The sequence below is a fragment of the Mesoplodon bidens genome (genome assembly GCF_964165515.1).
Source record: "Mesoplodon bidens genome assembly, chromosome: 1".
NCBI classification, from domain to species: Eukaryota; Metazoa; Chordata; class Mammalia; order Artiodactyla; family Ziphiidae; genus Mesoplodon; species Mesoplodon bidens.
Window position 1 is genome coordinate 34,838,570 of NC_138176.1, and position 27,970 is coordinate 34,866,539.

The window sequence follows — 27,970 nt, forward strand, 5'->3', positions numbered from 1 at the left end:
ATGTCCCTTGTGTCCTGGCACTTTCACGCTCTCTTCTTTGATCCTTGATGCAACCCTACGAGGTGACCTTTTTCATCCCCTTTTCCAGAACACTGAGGCCTTGAGGGGCTCTCTTGAAACAATAGGAAGTCATCTCCTCAAGCAGGGTCCGAAGTGGATCTGCAGACCACCAGCCTAATTCAGTCTCTAGCAGGTTATGTCTCAGAAACGTGTTAGCCAGAGCCACCAGAGGTTGAGTCTTAGGAGCCAGAACACCTGCATCGAGATCCTGGCTTTGTTTCTTACTAGCAGGTGAGCCTGGACAAACTACTTAATTTTATTGTGCTATTGGACTTAAATAAGGATAATAATAGCAACAGATAACATACAAAGCCCTTTGAAGAGTGCCTGGCATGAGCCCCAAATTTGGTACCTATTACTCCTGGGCATTAGGTTGCCGTGTTTATTAATGATGAAATCTAGGTATGGAGAGCTGGAGTCAGTGCCTAAGGTCACCCAGCTGATAAGTGGTGAAAATGTGGCAGGTTGCCTGGCACCCTCAGCCTGAGGTGCTGGTGAAGAGCACAGGTTTGGAAATGAGGCAGGCATGGGGCTGAAGCTCAGCTCTGCCAATGAGTAGCTTTGTGATCTTGGGCAAGTCAGTTAACACCCCTGAACCTCAGTTTCCTCATCTGCAAAATGGGGATATTAGTACCTCCCTGTTGGGCTGCACCCTGCAAGCCTACAAGGACTGTGCTTGCCCAGACCAAACAAAGAGCCCAGAGTCAGCAACAGAGACATCAATGGTTTAATGGACGGGGGAGCTTACATGTCTGAAGCAAGGTCCTAGAGCAACACCCCACCATGTGTGGTGGACGGTGGGCAAGACATGGTGGCAGTCTTCACTGGGGTGGGGGGCAGGGGGTGGAGATTACCAATTATAGGGGAACTGACGTCAGGTGGGCTCATTAGTTACCAGGCAAACCAGCAGAGGGGCACGCCCCTCACGGCCCCTTTAATGAGAACAATCACCAGCTGTGGCCTGGGGCAAGTACATAGGAAGGTCAGTCAGGTGAGTAAGATATAGGAGAAGCAGGCACTGGTCGGGCAGGGGATGTACAGAGAACAAGAGAACAGCCTTAAGTGGCCTGACCGTATACTTCACCACTACATACCCTGTATAACCCTTACCATCTTGGTCCGCCTCTCTTCCGAGATATCCCTGGGGTCAGGTATGTAGAGGGGCACTGCAACCAGATACCACAGATACAATACAGACAGGCCACCCCTGGTTTTCACAAACCCAGAGCCACCCCCAAGTGTGTGGTCAGGCCACTCAAGATGGCTGTTCTCTCGCTCTCAGAACATCCCCTGCCCGACCAATGCCTGCTTCTCCTATATCTTACTCACCTGACTCACCTTCCTAGGTACTTGCCCCAGGCCACAGCTGGTGATTGTTCTCATCAAAGGGGCCGTGAGGGACGTGCCCTTCTGCCGGTTTCCCTGGTAACTAATGAGCCCACCTGTTGTCAATTCCCTATAACTGGTAATCTCTCCTCCACCACACGGGGCCCCCTCCCCGGGACTGAAGACTGCCACCGCGTCCTGCCCATCGTTCGCTGCACATGGTGGGGTGTTGCTCCAGGACCTTGCTTCAGACATGTAAGCTCCCCCCTCCCATTAAATCATTGATGTCTCTGTTGCTGACGCTGGGCTCTTTCTTTGGTCTTGAAGCTGGGCAAGCGCAGGCTTATAGGCCTGCGGGGTGCAGCCCAACACTCGTGCATAAGGATTTGACGTGAATGTGTTTAAAGTGTCTGGCACAGAATGGATGCTCGTATTCAGTTCTCCACCGAGAGAGCCGATCCAGGTGCCTGCCCCACCTGGGCTCCCTCCACCTGCAGCCCAGGCAGTTGGCAGGGCTGGACTGTGACCACACCCCAGGGTCAGCTTTTAGGAAGTAGATGCTGTATGGGTTGTTCAGATTGACTGGGCTTCACCGCAGCTCCCCTGAGGATTTGGTTTTGATTCAAGAGTGTGTGTGCCTGAAGGGGCGGCTCCAGAGGCCACTGAGAAACTGGGAACAGAAAGCTGAGCGGTAACCCAGCCTGCCTTTTGTCTGGGCGTTCCTTGAATCAGCAATGTCAGTGACTGTTTCAGAAATTTACAAAACAGCCTCGCTTTGTGTCACAGTTGCCATTTGTCCAAAATGCCTTTCTCCTAGAACCGGTTTAGCAACATCTTCTGGAGCATTAGTGCAGCCGGTTGGGAAGCAAATAGAGATACTCCTTCAGCCAGATTGACCTGGATGGGCCACCTGTCCTCATGAGTCCCTCTAACACCTGAGGGCGGAGCAGTCTCCTGCTAGCCCTTCCTGTAGCCTTCCCTGCTTCCTGGTTCTTGTGGACGTTCTTCCAGATGCTGGTAGCTGCCAGGCTCACTGCCAGGGAGGAACAGGCACTACTCACATGCCAGCTGCCTCTGGCGAGCCTCAGAGGCCTGGAATGGAGCCACGTGGCAGAATTGCTCCACCAGGGCTGTGCCTAGGCCCCTGGGCACTTCCTTTAGTCACTGGGGCCCTGCCCTCCAGAGAGGCCTCCACAGCCTGGGAAACCTCCTGGAGTCCACACTGGATGCTGCTCAGGTGCCGTAAGAAGAAATAATATTGATGTACTAGCTCCTGCTGGTTTAGTGCTTATGATATGCTGGGCCCTATGCTGAGCACTTTGTATTTATTTTCTTAATCATTAAAGCAACTTTAGTCATAATATTTATAAGCTTATCAAGTCTATTTCATTCAAATCATGGAGAAATGACTCTGGTGGTGGGGGATAACAATGTTAATAATGCAGTCCCAGGCTTTAAGAAGTCACTCTCTGGTCTTAATCCTCCAATTTTGGAAATTGCTCTGTGTCTGTATCTTCTAGAGTTTGAATCCTTGCTCTACCACTCACTTGCTGTGTGACTTCTGATAAGTTGCTTACCCTCTCTGTGTCTTGGTTTCTTCCTCTGTAACTGGAGATGATCATAATAGAATTTACCTCTTGGGGTTGGTGTGAAGATTAAGTGAGACAGTCATGGGAAGCGCTGGGAACAGTGACTAGGTCAGAGCACTTCATAACTGTTAGCCCCGTGTGGAAGGGCTTCAGGAGGCTCTGTGAAATTATAAGCCAAATAGTGGATGCCTTTGTGTATGTCTGTGAATGTTTCTCAAAACAAAGGGGGCATAATCCAGGACCCAGAGAAGATGCAGAAGTATTTCTGAATGGGAGGTCAAGTTTAGATGCATGGCTGATCTACCTTGCGTACCAAAGAGCTGAGTTACTTAAGAAAGCTTTGTAAGTAGCACCCCCACTTCTCCTGGGGCCATGTCAGTAAGATGCAGTAGTCTAACCAGTCAGGACTTGGGGGCACTTCATATTGGACCTGGAGGAAAACTTAAGAGATCATCTAGTCTAAATTCACCAGTTCACACAGAGGGATTCTGAGCTTGGTGGTTGAGCCTTATGTCTCCCTGAGGTAACAGCTCAGGGAAATGGAGAGTTCCCTGATTTGAAAGTCCAGTGAGAAGAGCTGGACCAATACCTGTCTTCTCCTTGCAGGATTGTTAGGATCAGTGAGATGGTGTGTATGTAATTGGAAGTTTGTAAAATGTGTTACCATCGTAGGTGTTATTACTTCCATGGGCACCTGGTATTACCAGTTGGTTCCGTTTCTCTGAAACCAATAGTATATATGTACATATAAATGGAGAGAGACAGAGACAGAGACGGGGAGAGGGCTCATGCAATTGTAGGGGCTGGCAAGACTGAAATTTCTGGGGCAGGTATATGGTCAGGCCACTCAAGCTGGCTCTTCTCTTGCTCTCTCTACATCCCCTGCCCAACCAGTGCCTGCTTTACCTGTAGCTTACTCACCTGACTCACCTTCCTACTTACTTGCCCCAGGCCCCAGCTGGTGATTGTTCTTATCAAAGGGGCCATGAAGGACATGCCCCTCCGCTGGTTTCCCTGGTAACTAATGAGCGCATCTGACATCAATTCCCCTGTAAGTGGTAACCTCCCCTTCTTCCCGGGACTAAAGACTGCCACCACTTACTGCCTGCCGTCTGCAGAACATGGTGGGGTGTTGCTCCAGGACCTTGCTTCAGAGGTGTAAGCTCCCCCACTCCATTAAACCATTGATGTCTCTGCTGCTTACTCTGGGCTCTTTCGTTGTTGTTTTTTTCTTTTTTTTGCGGTATGCAGGCCTCTCATTGTTGTGGCCTCTCCCGTTGCGGAGCACAGGCTCCGGCCGGGCAGGCTCAGCGGCCGTGTGGCTCACGGGCCCAGCCACTCCGCGGCATGTGGGATCTTCCCGGACCGGGGCACGAACCCGTGTCCCCTGCATCGGCAGGCGGACTCTCAACCACTGCGCCACCAGGGAAGCCCTCTTTCTTTGGTTTTGAAGCTGGGCAAGCACAGGCCTTCTAGGCCTGTGGGGTGCAGCCCAACAGCAGGCAAGTAGGCTGGAAATTCAGGTAAGAGTTTATGTAGTCTTGAGACTGAAATCTAAAGGGCAGGCAAGCAGGCTGGAAACTTGGGCAGGATCTTCTGATACAGCCTTGAGGCAGAATTCTTTCTTCTCTAGGAAACCTCAGTTTTTCCTCTTAAGGCCTTCAGCTCTTTGGATGAGGCCCACCCACCTTATAGAGAGTAATCTGCTTTACTTAAAGACGGTTGATTGCAAATGTTAATCACATCTATAAAATACCTTCGCAGCAACATCTAGACTAGTGTTGGACCAAACAACTGGCACCATAGGCTAGCCAGGTTGACATAGGATTCACAATCACCCTGGTCCTCTCAGCACAGATGTACCAATCCGGTCTTAGGAGTCATGGTGTCTCTCTCACTGTTTCAGTAAGAGTTCACCCTGTAGGTGAACAGCAAAGGAAATGGTTCTGTGCAAGAGGGCATGGTGGCTTGGCAAAGAGTGCTTGTTCAGTTCTTGGGAAATATTATTGGGAGGTTGGCATGCGAGTTAATTACTGCAATGGTGACCTTCACAGAACTGAGAGGGAAGCAAGTGTAGCTAATCAAAAAACAGGAAATGTCCCAAAGAATGCCTTGAATCATGGTCCAGAGTGTATTCTGCATTTGAATCAATTGTTATGTTCTGGGTTGAAACTATTTAATTCCTTACCGTAGACAGAAACAGTTCTCTTCATAACATCAGAAGTGGGAACAGGGGGAGGTAGGGGAGGTGGAGAAGGGGAAAGAGTTTCCTGTAATTTAATCTGATGTTTAGTGCCTGCAACTGAGGCCTTTTTTAAAAAAAGATGTGGAATAATTGAATAAATGTGTGACATTGCGGCTGCTGATAAGACAGGGATTTATGTACTTTTTTGGCTGACGTGAGAAAAGGCAATAAAATGTAATGTGTGCACATTTTTAAAAAATTAATTTATTTTCGGCTGCATTGGGTCTTCCTTGCTGCACACGGGCTTTCTCTAGTTGCGTTGAGCAGGGGTTACTCTTTGTTGCGGTGCGCGGGCTTCTCATTGTGGTGGCTTCTCTTGGGGAGCACGGGCTCTAGGCGTGCGGGCTTCAGTAGTTGTGGCACACGGTCTCAGTAGTTGTGGTGCACAGGCTTAGTTGCTCCACGGCATCTGGGGGTCTTCCCAGACCAGGGCTCGAACCCCCGTCCCATGCATTGGCAGGTGGATTCTTAACCACTGCACCACCAGGGAAGTCCCTATGCATCTTCTTTATTGAACGTTTCTGACAGCTTCTAGTGAGGCATTGGTGTGGTAGCAAACACACACTGGTTTTGGAGCCAGGGAGTCGTAGGTACAGATTCTGGCTCTGTTTCTTTATTAGCTGTGAGACCTTGGACAAGTTAACCAGCTTTTCTCAGTTAACCACCTTGTCTATAAAATGAGGATGAGAATGTTTACCTTGCAGGTTTATTGTAAGGATTTAGAGTCACCGCAGTAGAATGCACAGCGTGGCACCTGTAGATCGTTTTTAGAGGGAGCCGCTAAAATTGTGGATAGAAGCCATTTTGACCAGTTCCATCGATTTCAACATCCTTTGCAGGGCTTCTCTTTTTCTCCCACACTTTCTGGTACTGTACCAGAGAAGGAAGATTGAGAAGTCTCTGTCAGACGAGGGGAAGAGTGAGTGGGGTCAATATGGAAGTGTGAGAGGGGAAATCAGGACCACTTCTAGGTGACATCAGAATCTGATCCAGTGAGGGACTCTGGAGGCTGCATAGAAAGACCACAGTCAGAGTCAGGATAGGTCCAGGCATGAGCTGATGAGTCAAGTCCTGCCGAAGTTTAAAAAGGGAAGCCAGTTGGGCGATGGGAGCCCACTCAAGTGGAGGAGTTAATGCTTAGCAGAGTGAGGGTGATGACTCATAGCTTTGCTATGTTGAGGTCATGGAAGAATGAGGTGGCTAGTCCCACAGCTGGCCGTGTGCTGGGAGCCTTAGCAACGTGACATTCAGCTGAACGAGACCCACTACCTTCTCCATGCCACAGCAGTAGAGGGGAAGCTGAGGAGTGGTTCGAAGCTTGGTCACCAACATGAGACTGCCTGGGTCCAAAACCTAGTTCTGCCCCACTTACTAACTCGGTGACTTTGAATTCGTTACTTGACTTCTCGGTTTCCTTAGCTGTGAAAGGGGGATGAAAATAATTATACATACCTCCTAGGGTTTGAAGGAGATTAGGTGATGTGAGATAATAGAAAAAATATATGTTGGTCTGTGTCTTCCCCCCAACCCCACGCCCTCGCTCATTTTTCCTGGCACAGAGCTCCTAAAACCCTTGTAACTTCCTAAGGGATAAGAGCACTAGGAATATCTTTTGTTCAATGAAGCCACTCTGGGTGGGCTCCTGGATGGGGGCTGGTCACCAGAAAGATGAAGCCATGATTAGAAGCTGGGGATTTTCAGCCCCAGCTCCACTTCTCTAGAGTGGGGAGAAGGGCTGGAAATGGAGTTAATAATTAATCATGCCTATGTGATGAAGCCTCCATAAAAATCCCAGAAGTATGGGGTTCAGAGACCTTCCAGGTGGGTGAACACATCCATGTACCAGGAGGGCAATGCACCCCGAACTCCATGGTGACAGAAGCTCCTGTGCTTGGGACCCTCTCAGACCTCACCCCATGTATCTCTTCAGCTGGCTGTTCATCTGTATCATTTATCAATCCTATAATAAACTGGTAAATGTAAGTAACTGTTTTCCTGAGTTCTGTGAGCTGCTCTAGCAAATTAATTGAACCCAAGGATGGGGTCATAGGAACCTCAGATTTATCGCCAATTGGTTAGACGCCCAGGTGACAACCTGGACTTGCTGTTGGTGTCTGGGGGTGGGGGCAGTCTTGTGGGACCGAGCACTTAACCCCTGGGATCTGATGCTCACTCCAGGTAGACAGTGTCAGGATTGAGTCAAATTGTAGAACACCCAGCTGATGTTGCAGAAAATTGCTCGGTTGGGGGAACATGCCCCGCCCAATACATCTGGTGTCAGAGTGTTGTGACTGTTCTGTGTGATAGTAGAAGAGACACACAGGAAGAAAAACTTTTTTTCCCCCTGAAAACAGGTGAGCTAAGGTTTACAAAGCCTTTTTTTTTTTTTTTCCTCCTTCCCTTGCGGCACATGGGCCTCTCACTGCTGTGGCCTCTCCCGTCGCGGAGCACAGGCTCCGGATGCGCAGGCCCAGCTGCCGTGGCTCACGGGCCCAGCTGCTCCACTGGCCCAGCTTTTCCTGGACCGGGGCAAGAAGCCACGTCCCCTGCATCGGCAGGCGGACGCCCAACCACTGCGCCACCAGGGAAGCCCTACAAAGCCTTTTGTACTGAAACTTAGCTTTTATTTTGTTAAGTGTCTGGGGACTCAGGGATTCAGTAGAAGCCCCTGCTCTTTGGACTTTGCTCCAAGGAAGCTTTAAGCACTAGCTGGATAAACATTTACTCATCTGGGTAAGTGTACTGTCCAGTCTCAGATGCAGAGAAAGAAGACCTTGTGTCTTCAGAAACAGTGAGCCAGGAGTAAGGGAAATGCCCAGTTCTCTGCTGGTCCTAGAAAGTGTTCATCTACGAATTACCTTGTATTAGGGCTGTGAGAGGGAATCCAGCATAACCTTTAAGCTGTGTTGGGGTCTTATCACATGCAAAGGCAGCATGGGCTTCAGAGCTGAAATTCCAGGTTTATATCAGGGCACCACTGCTGCATATGAGGTCAGACACATTCCTCAACTCCTTTGAGTCTCAGTATCCTCATTTATAAAATGGGATACCTGTGGGTCAAAGGTTACCTTCGTTGGCTTCTTTCTGCAGCAAGCTGGGGAGATGCACAGGCCCTGGGTGACTTTGGTCTGCCGGATTTGCTGAGGGAGAGACAGAGGGTCACAGCATTTCTGTGATTTTGAGTCTCCCATCCCTCAGCTCCTTGTTGGTCTGGGGACGGGAAAAATGTTTTTAGGTCAAAAATGCCGTTCAGTCTGGAAAACTGATTCAGGTAGCCCTCACCCTAGTCAGATGAAGGTAAAATGTGGGCACATCGTTTGCCCTCAGGGAAATGTTCTTTGAATGAACAGATGAATGGTACAGGCTCTGTAAATAATTCTAATTGACTGATATCTCTTATTTTTAATTTGCAGATGAGAAAAAGAAAACAAAGAAAGTCGATAGTGAACTCAACCCAGTGTGGAATGAGGTGAGTTCGTTATTTTTCAATTTTGTTTCACTGGATAAGCTACCTCTGATTGTCCCATCTTTGGTCAGAGGTTACCTCTTCCATTTGGAAGGAGAATCTCTGCATTTCACCCCTCCCCGCTCCACCTCCCTCTGTGGCCACAGAGACAGCAAAGCAGCTTAAGGACATTACTGCACGTGACATCTCCTGTGCAGTAGTGGTGTGGCAAGTGGAGCCTGGATGGGTTAAGGAGGGTGGGGTTCTAGCCTGGTGCAGCCGTGAGCTTGCTGTGTGACCTTGTCTAGTTATGCTGCAAATTGGGGCATATCTGTAGAGCGAGGGGTGGGATTAGATCACCTCTGGAGTCCCAGAGGGAAAGCTCTGTAATTAAAAACATATCTGCATGTGACTAATCAAGATGGTATGACATGATACTTTGTGTGTCTGGAAGTGTCATTTATTGTTTTTTATGTTGATAAGAGTAATATATACTTAACGTAGAAATTTTGAAAACTTCAGATTAGCTTTAAAAAATTACTTTTGGTCCTCCTATCCAGAAGCAACTACTGTTAACATCTCGGAGGTATCAACAAATATTTATTGAATGAACACATTTAATAAAATAGGATGTCTTAGAATTAGCCAGTTAGTGTCATACAGTGAATACAGTTTCCTATCCTATTTTTTCCTACTATTATATCCCGAACATATACCCCTATAATTCCATTAGAAAATATTTTTATTGACTGTGTAATATTGTATTGAATTGATATAATTTATAGACATCCCCCCCACTACTGACTTTCTATCTATTTTATAAATTGTTTCAGTGTTTAATAGATTTACAGTTATGTGAAATTTTTAATTCTTTCCACTGAGTAGGGTTTTCCTACGCTGACTAATTTTTGAAAAGTTGGTCATCTGCCCCATTGTTTTCCCAAAAGCCAGGTCAAACCTTTCTGGATAAGTGCAGTGATAAATGTCTTTGTTACTTTGCTAAGTCACCAGGCTGTGACGGCTTCCTTCCACCAACTGCAAATCCCTTCTCCCCTTCCCCTCCCAATGAGTTTCAGTATCCCTGTAAAATAAAGACTACTCGTTCTCACTGGATGAGGCCAAGATTAAAAGCTTCTTAATGCCTATCTGAAATGCCCTGCTGGTTTCATGCAGGTTGAGAGGGAATTCCACTTCTCTGCAATTTCACTGGAACCCAGAGCACAGCCAGCTGGACTGCCAGCTCCATGAGAGCCAGAGGCCTGTCTGGTTGGTCCCTGTGGAAACTGTGGGTTCCTAGCACCTCACACAGAGCTCCAAGACTAAAATAAATAAAAAGTACATGTATGTGTGCATTTAGTGATAACATGCCTCTTTATTTTTTAAATTAATTAGTTAATTTATTTATTCTTGGCCGTGTTGGGTCTTCATTGCTGCACGTGGGCTTTCTCTAATTGTGGCGAGGGGGCGCTACTCGTCCTTGCGGTGCGCAGGCTTCTCTTGTTGCGGAGCACGGGCTGTAGGCGTGTGGGCTCAGTAGTTGTGGCTCTTGGGCTGTAGAATGCAGGCTCAGTAGTTGTGGTGCACGGGCTTAGCTGCTCCGCGGCATGTGGGATCTTCCCAGACCCGGGCTTGAACCTGTGTCCCCTGCATTGGCAGGTGGATTCTTAACCGCTGTGTCACCAGGGAAGTCCCAACACGCTTCTTTATATTTGAGCTCAATCCATGTGGCCGATGGCAGAGAGGTATATGGTCACATGAGTAGGCGTGTTTTCCCCAGGGCATCATCCATCTTACCCCATTTTGTTTCCAATGCATTTTTTTTCTCATAGTGCATATGTATTTATCAAGTAAACTTCCCAATTGCAGCTTTATAATTGAAACCAAACCTAAATGAAATGCCAACCCAAACCCATGTGGATTGGTGGGTATGTTCTAATATGAGCTGTGAGACTCCTCCTCCATCCATTCCAAACCCATTACAAGGAGCATTAGATCATCATCATGCACTGCTTTAGTTAATTAATTTATTACATAATCAAAGACATCAGTGGTACTAAGTTAATTTTTTTTTTTTAACATTTGCCACTAGAAAGCAATTTACTGCCTTAAGATGAGAGACTCAGCTGACTACAGCACTGACCATGGTGGGACTTAAAATAAGGGGCTGATGCATTTCAGAAAATGTTTTCTTAGATTATTTACCACTTTCTTCGATAATAATATGATTAAGAAAAGCAAATAATTTAAACATAACCATTGAAGAAAGCCTTTTCACATACATATTTTATTCTATTTGTGCTACAGTTGTGGTAGGCATTAAGTCTAGTTCTCTGCCTATGAGACGGATTTGGTGACTTGTCCAAAGCCACAGAGTCTAGAAAACGGGAATCTAGGAGTCTGGTTTGCTTTCCCACGAGCCTCAGCAGCCTCCAGGTTCAGAATTTGATCACTTTTGTCTAACTATAGAACTGAGTACTTCAAAAAATTGTCATTGGTGGAGATGACCTGATATTTAATATTGGTGCATCTTATTATATTCCCGGATCCTTTTAACAGCCTCTTTGTTTTCATAATCTACCTGTGTACAGATTTTGGAGTTCGACTTGAGAGGTATACCACTGGACTTTTCATCGTCCCTTGGGATTGTTGTGAAAGATTTTGAGACAATTGGACAAAATAAGTAAGTTGATTTCAATTGTTTTTCTCATGTTGCATATTGTCTTACTATTGTTTATTTTGTTGAAGGACCATATCTTTAATAACATATTATAATATTTCCAATATAATTGTGCTTTAATTCTGTGCCCTCCTCCACCCCTTATGAGCCAATATCAGATGTGGCTAATCAACCACAGTGCTCTTTCCCAGTGACTGCTGTATTCATAAGAGGTTGCAAACACTAAGCCACCACTAGTCTAACCAATTTGGCACTTAACAGTGAAATCTTTTTATGCTCCTGCAGTTTCTTTGTTAACTAGGTATAGGCACTGATGATTTATCCAAACTGTAGCTTTATTGGACACAAACAAAATCATTTCTTCTTCTGATTATGTATAACCCATGTATGTCTCATTCAGCTTCTCTTTCCAGCCCTGCTTCCATTTTAACGTCTCGCTGGTTTTTTAGACCCAACAGATCCAAACCAGATTCCTACTCTTACTGCCCCTGCCAGTTTCAGATGGGGAAGAGTCACGGTGGTGCCCACTGGTGGCACACAGAGTTGTCCCCTTGGTAAAGCTGAGGTTCCCATGGGACAGAATGACCTCAGTAAATTCACCCCAGTCCTTGATCTAGACTTTGGCCTTAGACTTGGAACGCAGTCTTACGTTATCAATTCAAACTAACTAAACTCACAAGAGAACAATTCTTAAAACCATAATACTTGTTATTTTCCAATGGAAATAAATTGCCTGGTTGGGGAGGGCATTCCTACTCTCTGATTCATGAATTTTTTTTAATGAATTTAAAAAAATTTTTTATTTTGTATTGGAGTATAGTTGATTTACAGTATTGTGTTAGGTTCAGGTGTACAGCAAAGTGATTTAGTTATACATATACATGTATCTATTCTTTTTCAGATTCTTTTCACATATAGTTTATTACAGTACTGAGTAGAGTTCCCTGTGCTATACAGTAGGTCCTTGTTGATTATTTTCTATATAGTAGTGTGTATATGTTAATCCCAACCTCCTAATTTATCCCTCCCCCCCACCTTTCCCCTTTGGTAACCATAAGTTTTCTATTAAGTCTGTGAGTCGGTTTCTGTTTTGTGAATAAGTTCATTTGTATTATTTTTTCAGATGCCACATAGAAGTGATATCATGATATTTGTCTTTCTCTGTCCGACTTAACTTCATTTAGTATGATAATCTCTAGGTGCATCCATGTTGCTGCAAATGGCATTATTTTGTTCTTTTTAATGGCTGAGTAATATTCCATTGTGTATATGTACCACATCTCCTTTATCTACTCCTCTGTCGATGGCCATTTAGGTTACTTCCATGTCTTGGCTCTTGTAAATAGTGCTGCAATGAACATTGGGGTGTATGTATCTTTTCGAATTATGGTTTTCTCTGGCTATATGCCCAAGAGTGGGATTGCTAGATCATACGGTAGCTCTATTTTTAGTTTTCTGAGGAACCGCCATACTGGTTTCCACAGCGGCTGCACCAATTTATTGTACATTCCCACCAACAGTGTAGGAGGGTTTCCTTTTCTCTGTACCCTCTCCAGCATTTATTGTTTGTCGACTCTTTGATGATGGCCATTCAGACTGGTATGAGGTGATACCTCATTGTAGTTTTGACTTGCATTTTTCTAATAATTAGTGATGTTGAACATCTTTTCATGTGCTTTTTGGCCATCTGTATGTCTTCTTTGGAGAAATGTCTGTTTTCCTTCATGTCATTTCACATGGGAAGCCAAATTACTCTCTATCTTTGATTGTAAGATATCATTGACGGTAAGATGTACTATTAAATTAGTAACACGTTTGGGTGGGTGGTGGGCGGGGGGGAAGAAGCCTGATATTAAATGCCCACATCAATTGTAAGAAGCATCTCAGGTTTTAGTAATGTGAATTTATTTTAAAATGTATGTCTTAGTCTCAGGTACATTTGGTATGATCAGAAGGCTGCAATGAGAGCAGTAAATTAGAATGAATTAGTTGAGATAAGGTGGCCATATGCTCTGATTTGCTTTGGATAGCCCTGGTTTGTTGTCCCAGCACAATGATTTATGATGTCACTTTTGCTGTCAACAGTGGCTTGATTTGGACAGTAAATTAGATGGTCATCTTAGTCATTGGGGTCTTCTGCTTAATGGCGTCAGACCAAGAGCCTGCACAGGCTTTGATAGCTACTGCCCATGTCACTGTTCATGAGATCCTTTCTTCCATGTTTCATGGCTGACTGATGCCCCTTGTGACCGATGCATTTTTTTCTTAAGCTATATAAGTACATTCTGGTAGATTCTGGCCCTACTCTCTTGGATCGAAAAACCATTCTAGCTTTTTAAGGTTATGCTGTACATCTCAGCTTTGAAGCAATTATATGATTTTCTATCCCCCACCCCAACTTCCAGAGGGCAGTTTTATTTACCAGATTTCAAAGTTCTGGGGAAGCGGGTGATTAAGCCTCACTGTAGCCTCCTATCTGCTACTAATAATAGTTCTTTCTCTTCTTTCCTCTCCTCTTTCTGCAAGTGGTACCACTGTTTATATTCTAGACCAGCCCTCTCCGAAAGAAATATAGTGCAGGCTGCATATGTAATTAAAATTTTTCTAGTAGCCATGTTATAAAACAAAAAGAAACAGATGAAATGAATTTTAATAATATGTTTTATTTACACATAGAAATGATAATATTATACTATGTTAATCAATATTTTAAGAATCACTGAGACATTTTACATGCATTTTTTTCTTACACACCGGATTTCAAAGACTTAGTATTTCACATTAACAGCACATCTCTGTCTAGACCAGCCATATTTCAAGTGCTCCCTCACCACGTGTGGCGGGTGGCCATCACAATGGAGAGCACAGCTCCAGACCACTGAGCTCAAAACCTCAGGTCTCTGTGGATCGTCTCCCTTTTACCTCCTATCCAATCTGTTGCCAAATCTTACTTCTCTTTCTTTCCACTGTTTGTGCCACATGCTTCTTACTTGTGGCCACAGCCAGCAGCCTGGTTCAGGCCTCATCACTTTGTGCCTCATCTATTTGAACATGGCAGTAAAGCCTGGCAGGCTGGCCTGGGAGCTCTCATCTATGTTTCAAACAAAGTTGTTGTTTTCTTGAATGTTACATCCTCGAGAGAGAGTCAAAACAAACAAATACATGAAGAAGTATGTAATAGATCAGGTACTCTGAAGTGCTGTAGTCTAAGGAGGAAACTGTCATAACCCATGAAGAAAACTAAAGCAGAGTAAGAGGATGGTTACTGAGGGTGGGGAGACGTTGGAGGTGATGATAAGGTGACAATTGAGCAGAGACCTAAATAAAGTGAAAGAATGAGCCATGCAGTTTTCTGGGGGGGGGGGGAAAGAATATTCTTGGCAGAGAGAACAGCAAGTGCAAAGGCCCTGAAGCAGGAGTATACCTCGGTGTTGGAGAAAGATCGAAGAGGCCAGAGGGCTGGGGTAGGGGAAGGAGATGAGATCAGCAAAGCCACAACATGCATGGCTTTGTGAGCCACGATGCAAGCTTTGTATTTCATTCCTAGTAGGATGGAAGTTCGCTGAAGGGTACTGAGTATGATCTTATTTACATTTTTCATGTAGCGCTTGGGCTTTCTGTGTGGAGTTTGGATGTAGGAACCAGTTAGGAAGCAGGGAAAACTACTGGGAGGACATTATATATTTATTTTATACCTGTTGAAAACACAGTGGGGCCCTTGGATGACAGCAGGGCAATATTTTAGGTATGTTTGTCCAAAATATTTGTGTATTTTGGTCTCGTATTTTCTTCTTGGCTTTTCTATTAAAGATTTGGCCTTGGGCTTCCCTGGTGGCACAGTGGTTGAGAGTCCGCCTGCCGATGCAGGGGACGCGGGTTCGTGCCCCGGTCCGGGAAGATCCCCCATGCCGCGGAGCGGCTGGGCCCGTGAGCCGTGAGCCGTGGCCGCTGAGCCTGCGCGTCCGGAGCCTGTGCTCCGCAACGGGAGAGGCCACAGCAGTGAGAGGCCCGCGTACCGCAAAAAAAAAAAAAAAAAAAGATTTGGCCTTGAGGCTGTGCTCACTGCTCAGTGTGGGAACGTCTCCCTCACCTGGAAGCACAGGGTGGGGGCAGAGAATTTTTCTACAGGCTTAAGGAATGTCTTGCCTGTGAACTTTGCTGTTGCCATGGAGACTGGCTGTGTAAATAGGGCCCTCACTCCAGAGTCTGCAGCCCCAGGGCATGTAAGCAAACAGCACCAGGCTGCCTGGGTTTGCCTGAGCATGGTGCCCACACCCATAGGGACTGGACCGGGCAGTCTGAGCACGCACAGTGCTGGTGCATCCGCAACGTCCCTCCCTAGGCGCTGCGAGCTGGTGGGGCTGTTCTGCGCAGACTCTGTTTTTCCTCATTTTACAGTCATCCAACCAGCCGTGTGGACTGAAAGAGGGTGAGGGAAGAGCTAGAGGAGCCTCTTGGTCACATGATGAACATGAAATGGTATTTTTAGCTGAAATGTCAGAGTGGAAGGATTTTCCCAGTGGCTGAAGAATGAGAGTTCCCTTTCCAGACAGGCAATGTGGCCATCCCTTAATGAGCCCTTTGAATGCATTATCCCACCTAATCCTCACAGATACCCAGTTTTTTTTCAGAGAGGTTTAGTCATCTGCTTAGGGTCACACAGCAGGTATGTATCAGAGTCAGCATTTATATTCAGACCTGTGCTCTTGACTTTTCCATTACACTGAAAACCTCTGACCACCTATAGGGACCAAAATGGAGGTGGAATGATTATCTTTTAGCTTAATTTTTTTTTTTTTTTGCCATGCCGCACTGCCTGTGGGAGGATCTCAGTTCTCCAACCAGGGATTGAACCCGGGCCACTGCAGTGAAAGCACCGAATCCCAACCACTAGACCACCAGGGAACTCCCTGGCTTAAAATTTTTTCTCTAATTTTGCCAAAAAACAAACAAACAAAACACCCCCACTCATTGTCAGAGTATTGGTACCTCCTTCTTAGGTAAATGTTTTAAGCAGGCATTTTATGCTATTGAGTAATAAGTCACTTAAGCTCATTCCCTGCAATGAACAAGATGAGTTCAGAGAATATATCTCATCTCATGTGATCTTCACAATGACCTCGAGAAGTGGAGATGAGACTTGAGGCTCAGAGGGGTTGAGGCTGGGACCCTGATCTCTTGGCAAACTGGCCCTGCTGTCACTCTGCTTGAGTTCCTAAAGAAGAAGCATCTTCAGGAACCTGGAAATATAGGAATGAAAGATTTTTACAAGTTTTCAGGTTTGTGCGTCTGTGTATGTGTGTGTGTTCTGCTCATGCTAAGGTGATGTCACAGGGACCAGATTTACCCTCTCACCTGACACAACCGAAAAAGTAGATGAAATACATGCCCCAGTGGTTTCAGATACTGGACACTAGCAGCACAGGACAGTGATCCCCAAGAGAGGGGGATAAATGAGCTGAGCCCTTTGAGTGCCCAGCTTCATGCCTAGAGAGCATTTCCAGGCTGCATTGTAGGACAGGAAGATCCTGGTTGTCTCCCAGAGTTGGGGAGGTGCAGGTGGGAGCCTAGAGCTAGGCGTGCGTGGACACACACACACACACACACACCACCCACGCAGAGAGCTCCAGAGATTTGCAGAGGGTTCCGCTTGATTCCTCGGGTGAGGACTGGTCAGTGAGGAAACTACCTGTGGACTGAGAATAGTTAATGCTCCCACCATCCAGAGTGAGAAAACCTTCAAACTCATGAGCATAAGGTAGAGTACTCAGAAGGATTTTACCTCAGTATTGTGAAGAAAAAAATAGATACATCATTATTAAACAGATACACTATTAGATGATATTATGAGTAGGTATGGACAATGAAACAGGTGTTATAATCGTATTCCACAGGTTAAGGAAGGTAGAGGAAAGCTTGAGCAAGTGAAGTAGAGACGTGGAAGGTATTAAAAAAAGATCCAAATTGAACGTGTAGGAATGCGAATTACAATGTCTGATATAAAATGACTGTAACTGTCTAAAAGTTTGCCTTCCTAGTACTCTTATTTTTCCCCTCCATATGGGTGTGTGTACTTGTGCATTTGAAACCATCACATATACCCCACACAAATGCACGGCAAAGTTAGAGACATCCTCTGAAGGTAAATTGTCTGCTTTGCTGTAATGTAAGAAGAAGATAACCGAAGACCTCACAATATACCTAGGAGGAAATTTACCCGACTTCTTGCATAAGAGGTGATGTGGGCAAGTGGTCAGCTGCATGATCATGAGATTAGTTTGGATTTTGGCTCTGCTACTTACTGGTTGGGTGGCTTTTGGCAAGTTTCTTCATCTTCATGATGGTGGCTGGAATACTTCCTCAGTAAGTGATAGACATAAGGGCAAATTTAATATAATTAAGGAAGAAAATCACTTAAATTTCCTGATGAGCAACATAATAGCTAATATCTATTGTGGGCTTACCATGGGCCAGGAATTGTGCTAAAACTGCTCCACACGCAGTCGGTTTTCATCTTTATAATGACTTTGAGTCAGACAGGCTTACTGACGTCTTAGAGTTGAGGAAAATGTGGCTCAGAGAGGTTCACCAAATTGCTTAAAGTCACCCAGCTCTTTGATTGGAAGCACGTGGATTTAACCTCGTAAATCCAGAGTTTAACCTCAGACCTTCCAATGTTTATTTCCTGTGTGTGTGTGTGTGTGTGTGTGTGTGTGTGTGTTGAGGGCCAGAGTGCCAGGATGTGAAAGTGAGAGCACAGCATAACTAACACACACACTTACACACAGGATGGTACTGGGGGCTGTAGAATTAGAAAAAGCAAAAGGACAAGTCTGGGTTATGAAATATACTAACTCCCTGGGCAAGGGTTTTTTGTTTTTGTTTTGTTTTTGCTTAGAGAAAACAGAAAGACTGTGGTTTGGAATGAAATTAATTTGATGGGACGGTGTGGTATTGCTTATGAGAAATTTTTGTTTACTGGTATACAAAAGACCTTGTGTTCAAGCTTTTAATACTTTTATTTCCCCTAGTGGTGAGACTCGCTTCTGCCAGTGCCATGTGTAAACATAGCAGTGGGATTAATTGAGGCGGTCCCCATGACCTCTCCTTTTCCCCAGTGTGGTTGGTGAGAAGGGTTGAGGCAGGTTTTCTACCTGGAGTAGCTTCTCGGGCTGTGCGAAAGTCTAAGCCAGAGGCAGATGGTACTTGGAACAAAACTCCCAGTTCTGATTTATTTTTAGTTCCGCTTTTTCAACAGAGCAGCAAAGCTATGCAAAGGTCAAAGCTGGTCTGGGCTGGCTGGCTCTGGGTGCTGGAGAGGCTGAACCCCGCTGTTTGGGGAGATCACAGCCCTGGTGAGAAACACCCAAAGAGACTGAAAGAGAAAGATATTTCATAATAAGAGCTGTAATTATCTCCTGATTGTACTTGGAGGAACATCTCTTAGGAGAGGAAGCTTCATAACCTATAAATCATTTGCAAGGTCATTGGACTATCTTCAGTGATGTATCAGTTAGTTTATTCATTCAACAAATATTTGCTTATGGCTTCTGTGTGTCAGACACTGCTCTAGGCGCTGGGGGTACTCCATGCCTTTCATGGGGCTCACATCTGAGTGGAGGCAACAGACAATAAACAAGTAAATCCACATATAGTTTATCAGATGGTGATAAATATGATGAAGAAGAATGAAGCAGGGGAAAAGGGGAGAAAAAGGGTACAGGGTGTGTGTGTGTGTGTGCGCGCACGCACGTACACGTGCGCTGGTTTAGAAAGGTTTTTCATATAAGGATTTGCTCTGGGGTCTCTTTTATCATGAAACGTTTTATGAGACCTATGGCTTTAAAAATGCATTCAGATTCGACTAATTGGATTCTATGAGAATTCATCTACAGCTGAAGTTTACTTCTGGTCTAATCCTGAAAATAAAAATTGTTTTCCAAACAGATTCACAGTGTATATATAGCATTGACGGTGGGGAGGGAGCTATTTGATGTACGTAAGAGAAAGGATTGGTTTTAAGAACTCTGCACAGTGATTGTATAGAAATGGCTGTGGGTAGTTACAAAGGGTTCTTATCTGTTCATTCATGCCCACCTGCCCACACTCCGCATAGATAAACCCGCCTTCCTGTGATTTAGGCTGTGCATGAGTTCAGACCAGCTTTCCCTGCAAGTACTGACTTGGAGTCATATTGTTTTTAGGATCCCTTTTTTTTTTTTTTTTACAGCTTTATTGGAGTATAATTGCTTCATAATGGTGTATTAGTTTCTGCTTTATAACAAAGTGAATCAGTTATACATATACATCTGTTCCCATATCCCTTCCCTCTTGCGTCTCCCCCCCTCCCACCCTCCCTATCCCACCCCTCCAGTCGGTCACAAAGCACCGAGCTGATTTCCCTGTGCTATGCGGCTGCTTCCCACTAGCTATCTACCTTACGTTTGGTAGTGTATATATGTCCATGCCTCTCTCTCGCTTTGTCACAGCTTACCCTTCCCCCTCCCCATATTTTAGGATCCCTTTTTCCAGAATAGTGTCTGAAATAATAATGAAAAGTGATGTTAAGCACTTACCAGATTATCCTTTTAATCCTTACAACAATACTGTTAGGTAGGAGCTGTCATTATCCCCACTTTGCAGATGAGGACACAGAGGCTCAGAGAAGTTACAAAATCTGTGGTACAAGGATAAGTCTGAATCAGTCAGCTCTGTCTAGCGCCAAGTTCTTAGTCACTATGTTATGCTGTCCCCCTTACTTTATAAGGTCCAAGTGCTTGATGAATGAATGAGTGAATACTACTGCCTTGAGTCTAAAGGATGAGGGCATTAGACAGAGACGGAGCCTGGGAGTTCTGTTGAACTGTCCAGAATGGGCAAGCATAGAGCCAGAACTTTGAGGACTGAATGAACAGGAGAATTGGTCAAGAGCAAATAGCAAAATAGCAGGTTACAGTCATCTATTCAAGAAATTAACTCTTAGACATCTTCTATATGCCAGGCATTAGGCTAGTTAACCCACCACTGGCCTTGTAGCCTCGCTGCCCAGGAGGGCTTTGGAGAAGAGACCTGGGCTTCCACTCAGCTCCTTCCCCTGTGAAAGTGATGCCATCTGCAGCAAAGGCTGGCCCTGAATCCTGCAGATACTGCCACAGCCTCCAGGCTAGTTCAGTGATTCCAAAATCTGGGCATGGAGTTTGTTACACCTCCACCTCAGGGGGCTTGTACACTGCTAGGTTGGGGAACCACTGTGTGGACTAGGAGTTTCTAGGTTTTCTAAAACCCCTGCTCCCTTGTGATGAACAGGACAAAGGCCTCAGGGTCCTCTGACAATCCTGGTGTGCAGTAAGGATGGGAAGCTATGGGAGGGCGCAGGTAACTAGGCCTGCCGAGTAGACTTTGATGGAGTTTTGCTTTCTCCTTTGTTCTATTAAATAATTGATTGCTATGTCCATTTCTCAAACGTGAACCTGTATTATCACATTGAAGGTACTTTTAGAAAACTGCACGTGTTCCCTGTTCCCCAGGTCTGGCTTTGCCAGCTGCCTTCCCTACCCCCGCCCTCCATCCACCCCTCCACCTGTTCTAGACCATTGTTTCTCAAACTTCCTGGGTATAAGAATTAACTAAAGAAAAAGTCTGACTCAGGGTCCTGGGAATCTGTACCCGCCCTGCTGATTCTGCTGCAGGGAAGTCTGGGGAACCACATTCTGAGAAGCAGTTTTAGGAGCTAATCCAGAGTGCAAGGGTGGGCTGGTTGGGAAACTCGGAGGGTTCCCCACAGGTGAGGTGGATGGGAGACCCGGGGAGGTGCTTTCTGGGGTTCCCTGTGATAGGATTCACTGCCATGGCTGCCCCTGCCTCTCCCCTCATCTGGTAGAAAGCAAGGTGCAGGGTTTGGCGCTCCCTCCTTTTGGCTCAGAGCCAAGAGAGGAGCTCCACTGATACTGGCCTAGGGGAGGGAGAAGTCTGCGGAGGGGATGGGACCCAGCCGAGCATCCCCACTGGCCTTCTGGGCCTGGCGCAGACGACAAGGCCCAGCTGGCTGAGAGCCCAGTGCTTCAAAGGGTAGGCGAGTCATGGTCCTGCAGGAGACCTGGGAGCCACTCAGAAAAGCATTTGTTCCCCAGCCCCGTTGGGGATTGTTATTGCCCCTCGAAGGATGGGAAGTTGGTAGTTCTGCAGTCCTTGGGAGCTGAGAGAGCAATGTGTGACTTTCCAGCCTCCAACTTATTTTTCCTTTCCTCCATGAGGGAATTTCCAGTAAACTCTCCCCCAGTAATCCATGTGGGCTGGGTCCCTGCTGCACAGAAGAACAACTCGCTAGATGTGAGTTCCCTTATTAAGAACTCAGCCAGCAAAGCCCTTACTCACCACAGTGGCATGCGACTGTTAACATTTGCGTCCAGGCCAAAGGGGAAAACGTTTTCCATTTCTCTTTTAAACACACTAGACTCTGTTTTAACAAGAAAGAAACAAAAGTTCTTAACCAACACTTGCATGATCGAGTTGACTAGTTTACAGTTAAACTCTTTAGTTCCCCCAAACCTAACATCTAATTTTCAAGTAGTTGCTTCCATTGCTTAGAATTAGTTTGATGTCACAGAGAGAACCAACAACAAACTATATGGGCGTTCGTGGACTGAAAGGAATAGGAGAAGGACTGGCTCTTTCTTCATTTCAGAATACATCTGCTGTTTATTATTCTTGCACCATAAGTTTCTTTTTGAGGTGTGGTCCATCCATTTTAGTGTTGGGTGGAGCCCATGGGGAGACTCTTATTTTTCCATGAAAACACAGGGCAAAAGTTTCCCCATTACTTTCACACCATAATATTTTAACATATTTATAACATTAGTAATATGAAAGAAAAAGGGTCTTGGTTTAGTATCACCTTCTTTAAAGGAAATTGGCTTGTGGTCCGACTGAACTCTTATTCCCTGTGAAGGAGGCCAAGTCATCATTTCCCAGTCTCTCACTGTGTTTTGTATCCAAGCAACATCATAGAAAATAGGCCAGGCCAGGCTTGCCTTCAAAGCCCTATAGAGTTCAGACACCCATAGGGGATGTTTTCTTCAACTTACAGTGAAAGATCTTAGAAGTTGTAACTGTTTACATTTTTCTTCAACTCACTGAGCCGTTAAAAATATTTTGTGGATTAAAGTCTTTCTAGGCTTTCATCTAAACAAGCACTGTCTTCAGAAAAAAGAAATTTAAGTTTTCTTTGACGTCTCCCTCCCCTCCCCCACCCCACCCCCACAAGCATAAGAATTTTATGATGAAAAAGCAAATCTTAAGAAATGGGACTAAAGGTTTCTGAAAGAAGGAATTGAGACCAGACTTCACGATTGGCTTCTTTTATTTCACTCCATTCCTGGTCTGTTATTTGTTACCATCCTCTCACACCCTCTCATGGGGAGGGGAAAGCAGAGGATACTGGATGAGTCAGAATGGAGGTTGTAAAACCATTCAGGGCCATAAAGGGCCAGCAGATGGGTTTTGTGTTTTAGGCAAAGCTGTTCTCCCCAGTTAGCCACAAGTCCCACCACTCCCTATTGTCTCACCTAATATTCACTGTATTCCACATTTCTGTTATTGGCCTAAACTTTCCTCCTGACACCCTGTGGGAATTTGTTTGACTCCTGATGTTATAGGCCAATACCTTTGAAGGCAGAAAACTTGCCTAGTATTCTGGATTGTTCATTATGGACATTTTCTAGGATATTTTTCCCCCTAAATCAATAAACAAAGGCTTTAAGAGAAAAGAAATGTATAACATGAGAGAGTTTTCTGAATAGACATACATAGGAACATCACATATATAAGCCAGTAGCAGACTTTCAGGGCTAAAAAGGGTCTGAGGAATTCTTTCAATCTACTCATTTGCAGATAATGAAGGGGGCTCAGAGATTTGGGTGACTTAGCCAAGTCCTCAAAGGCAGTTGGGACACAGAGTTAGGGGTAGAACAGGAATTGTCTAACCCAGTGGTTCTCAGCCTGTGGTGATTTTGCCTATGGGGACAACTGGCAATGTGTAGAGATGCTCTAGTGGGTAGAGGCCAGGGAAGCTGCTGAGCATCTGACAAGGCACAGGACAGCCCCCTAAAACAAATAATTATCCAGTTCAAAGTGTCAGCAGTGCTGCTGTTGATAAATGCTGGTCCAACCCAGGTTAGCCCTCTTTCCACTTCAGTATCATCCCTGCATGCTGTGTTTTTTGTTTTGTTCCAGGGATTATTTATTGTTGATAGAGATTCAGGTCATCTTGGCTTTAGCAAAAGCAAATCAGTACATGTTCAAGTGTACAATGTTATGATTTTAATCATAAAGTTAGGTTATGAATCATGGAACTGTGAAGAGTAAAATCCAGTGTGTTTCCATGTCTTTCCAAGGTGAGTACGAGTCAGATAACTTTTTTTTTTTTTTTTTTTTTTGCGGTACGCGGGCCTCTCACTGTTGTGGCCTCTCCCGTTGCGGAGCACAGGCTCCGGACGCGCAGGCTCAGTGGCCATGGCTCACGGGCCCAGCCGCTCCGCGGCATGTGGGATCTTCCTGGACCGGGGCACGAACCCGCGTCCGCTGCATCGGCAGGCAGACTCTCAACCACTGCACCACCAGGGAAGCCCCAGATAACTTTTAAACCTTTCCAGGTTTTGTTCTTATTGAAAAAAACCGAATTAACCAACCCTGTGGCCTGCTGTCTTAAAACATGGAGAGAAGTCCATAGAGAGAAGCTCACACCCTGTGGAGTTGAGAGAGATGTGGAAGAGATTTTGCCAGGGGTTCTCACCTTGTGTGGGAGGTTTCTCTGTTTCATCAGGTGGAGATGGAGTCATGGGTAGTCTCTTGTCCTCAATATATCAGGGGAATAAAAACCCAAGTGAGAAGAAAACATACTGATGTTAAAAAAACAAAACCAAACAAGATACTAACATACGGAGTGAACATACTCAGGTATGAAAAATTACTCTGTAAAGGTCCCATCAATTCTCAGCATTGACAGAGAGACCTAATTTCTGTATTGACCTAAAAGGGCTGAAAAGTGCACTCAGTCCTCTGGAGGCAAAATTTTTCTTTTCTGACTCTACTTGTGATATTAGAAGAGAGCAGAATCCATCATGGTTGTTGAAAATCTTGGGTGTGTTCGTTTCAAGTCAGTGCACTCTTCCAAGAAGCCCTGTGCCAGTTGTTCACATCATGGGGTTAGTTGTGTGAAACAGGGTATCATAGCAATGTCTGGTCTTGTGTGATATAATATACCTATTCACAGAAAGTGAAGTCACTTATTCTGAGTCACTGGACGTATGTGGTTGGATGACAGACCCTGAATCTACAATCTGGTCCTATTTCTGAGGTCCGAGTGGGGGATGAGAATACAGATACATGTCAGTTTAAAAATAATGTGTCTATGTTGACATCAACTTTCACTTCCTGATTTTAAAACAAAATGTACATTTTAAAATAAAATGAATATTTCTCCACAGGGGGAATCTTTCCTGATTATTGTTTTTGCCTGACAGCCCAGAGCTATTTTTATTCTCAACTACGGTTTCTTCACCACGGGGTTTTTGGTATAAGGAATCTCTCCTATCATTTTGAGGACTTGATATTTAGTTTTCTAACTTTATGCTAACGATAATCCAGGCTATCATATCTGCTATTGTTAGTATAAGTCGCTGCAAATATAGACAAGACATAAGTAAATAGCATTTAAAAATTCTTACTATTTCTCTTTTCCTTTTTCAGTATCTATACTGAGAGCACACCCTGGACTCTCTTTGCTTTTTGATTGCATTTCACAAAGGGAACTCCTTAAATTCACCCACTCTCATACCATGTTGTGCATTCTAACCCCAATTTACAGACTATATTCCACAGGTTACACTTTTATATTGACCAACTCCCTGGGGATGTGTGTTCTATAAATTTTTTTGATCATGTGCCCTAACTACAAAAATGTTTCTTTCCTTCATTCAGTAAATATCTATTAATAAGCAAACTATGTTCCAAGCACTGGGGTTAGAGGAATGAACAGAACAGGAAACAATCCCTGCCTTTCAGGAGCTTCACTGTAGTAAGGAGGGACACAGGTGTACTTCTGTGCCAGTATGCTATGTGCACTAAGAGGTAGATGGTCAAAACCACAATAAGATATCACATCACACCTGTCAGCATGGCTGTCATCACAAAGACCACAAGCAACAAATGTTGGCAAGGATGTGGAGAAAAGGGAACCATTTTACACTGTTCGTGTGAATGTAAATTGGTGCAGCCACTGTAAAAACAAAACAATACAAAACAGTATGGAGGTTCCTCAAAAAACTAAAAATAGAGTTACCATAGGACCCAGCAATTCCACTTGGGTATATATTTAAAGAAAATGAAAACACGATTTCAAAAAGGTGTCTGCACCTCAATGTTCATAGCAGCATTATTTACAATAGCCAAGATATGGAAGCAAGCTAAGTGTCCATCGACAGATGAATGGATAAAAAAGATGTGGCACATATATGCAATGAAATATTACTCAGCCATAAAAAAGAATGAAATTTTCTTGTTTGCAACAACGTGGATGGACCTGGAGGGTATTATGCTTAGTGACTGAAGTAAGACAGAGAAAGAAAATTCTATATGTTATCACTTATTTGTGGAATCCAAAAAATAAAACAAATGAAAGAATATAACAACAAAAAAATAAGAGGTGGATGGGTAAGTGGTAGAGGCTGAATATAATCCCTTGGGGTCCAGGAAGAGAAAGAAGTGCACACATCCAACTTTTGAATGATGCTCCACAGCATGTGAGTTAGCAAGTTACCCCGTCAGTAAACTAGCAACCTATTTACACTGCAAGAAGGTTTACTTGGGGGGATGTTTTTACAGTGGACAATGTTGGTTTTTTTTATTGATCAAATGTTCCCAAGTGGCCTTTATTTCACAAAACTATTTCCATTAAAATTATTTCCTATACCACTTTTACTATATGATACTATTCAAATGAAAATCAATCGACAAATTTACAAGTTATGCACTTTTAAGTCATTTCTTCTACGTTGAGGCTGTACACATCAAACAGCATCAGTGCCCAGGACTGAGTCAGTGAATTCCTAACGCTCTTCCATTAACCTGGACTCGGACTTTCACACTTGGTCAGGTATCTGTTACACCAAAGCAGCTTCTGAACCATGTGTTACCTGGCCCAGGTGGAAGCTTAGATTTTCTATGCTCTTGTGTGGTTTCCTCAGCCCATTACTAAATCAATTAGCCAGTCTCTGAAGACCATGGCCTACATGAGATGAAGTTTACTACTGCTACTACCTACAAGAAGGATGATGGAAACAGAACAAACAAACAAACAAAAATCAAAAAATTTTAGGAAATAAGGTGAAAGTGAGAAAAACTTCTGCATGAGGCCTGTATTAATTTTCTGTTGCTGCTTTAAATTACTACAAACTTAGTGGCTTAAAACGTCACAATTTACCACCTTACAGCTCTACTGGTCTGAAGTCCAGTGGGCTTACCTTCAAAATGAAGGTGTCAGCTGGGCTGTATTCCTTCTGGAGTCTCTAGGGGAGAATCCATTTCTTGCCTTTTCCAGCTTCTAGAGGCCGCCTGCATTCCTTGGCTTGTGGTCCCTTCAAACTAGTGACAGCTTGTTGAGTGTTTCTTGCAAGTCTCTTGACTCTTGTCTCCCTCTTCTAATTTCAATCCTGGATTATCTGGGTAGGCCCAGTCTAATCATATTAAGGTCAGCTGATTAGCAACCTTAATTCCCTCTGCTACCTTAAACTCCCTTTTGTTTTGTATCACAACATATTAACAGATTACAGTGGACAATGTTTTATGAGTCCTTTTAAATGTCCATTACAGAAGAATGCCTAAACTTTGTCCTACTTTTCTCTCTTGCTGTATTCTTCGAGGTTATATTCAGTCTTTGTCTCTCACCCATCGATCTCATTTGTGACTTGAAATTTCACAGGCACCATAGTTTGACTCTTGAAATGACTGCTTGTTATGGAGACGTGGTGGCTGCTGTGTGATGGTTACTGCCAAAATACCCTGCTAGGGAGAGCACAAAATGGCCCATGCTTCATTATGAGTGATTTTAATGCTCGCAGATGAATAGGAAGAGGATTGGAAGATCCAGTGTGGAAATGGAAACATGCCTCTTATGTGGGTTACTGTGCGCTTTTTCCTTTCCCCTGCAGGTTAATTGGCACGGCCACCGTAGCCCTGAAAGACCTGATCGGTGACCAGAGCCGATCGCTGCCCTACAAACTGATCTCCCTGCTAAACGAAAGGGGGCAAGAGACTGGGGTGAGCATTTCCCTCTTGTTGAATGGCTTTGAAGTGAGATGGTTTTGCAAAGGTTCATTAAGACAAGAGTGTGAAATTATAAGTAGCTCACTACACACACACACACACACACTCTCCCTACTGGTTTTGAGATAAATAGGTGCATTTACAAATGATATGGCCTCATCCTGTACTCATATTGACAGAACTACAAAGTAGATAAACTTGATTTTCTATGGCAGAATGCTATAGTGTGAGTGGGACCCTCTCTTGGTACAGCTCTGGGCATATTCACTTGGTTGTTAACATTTGTATGGTGAGTATAGCTCTGTGTA

The 27,970-nt window shown here is 44.6% G+C and overlaps 1 protein-coding gene across 2 annotated transcripts in view; it reads left to right on the forward strand.

Annotated features, from left to right (window-relative positions):
• The window catches only part of MYOF (myoferlin), a 157,946-nt gene that overhangs the window by 11,306 nt on the left and 118,670 nt on the right, over positions 1-27,970 (forward strand). For both annotated transcript variants that reach the window (XM_081249981.1, XM_081249982.1), the window contains exons 2-4: positions 8,634-8,689; positions 11,254-11,345; positions 27,548-27,656. In XM_081249981.1, coding sequence (XP_081106107.1) covers positions 8,634-8,689; positions 11,254-11,345; positions 27,548-27,656 — 257 coding nt within the window. The remainder of the gene's footprint in view (positions 1-8,633; positions 8,690-11,253; positions 11,346-27,547; positions 27,657-27,970) is intronic.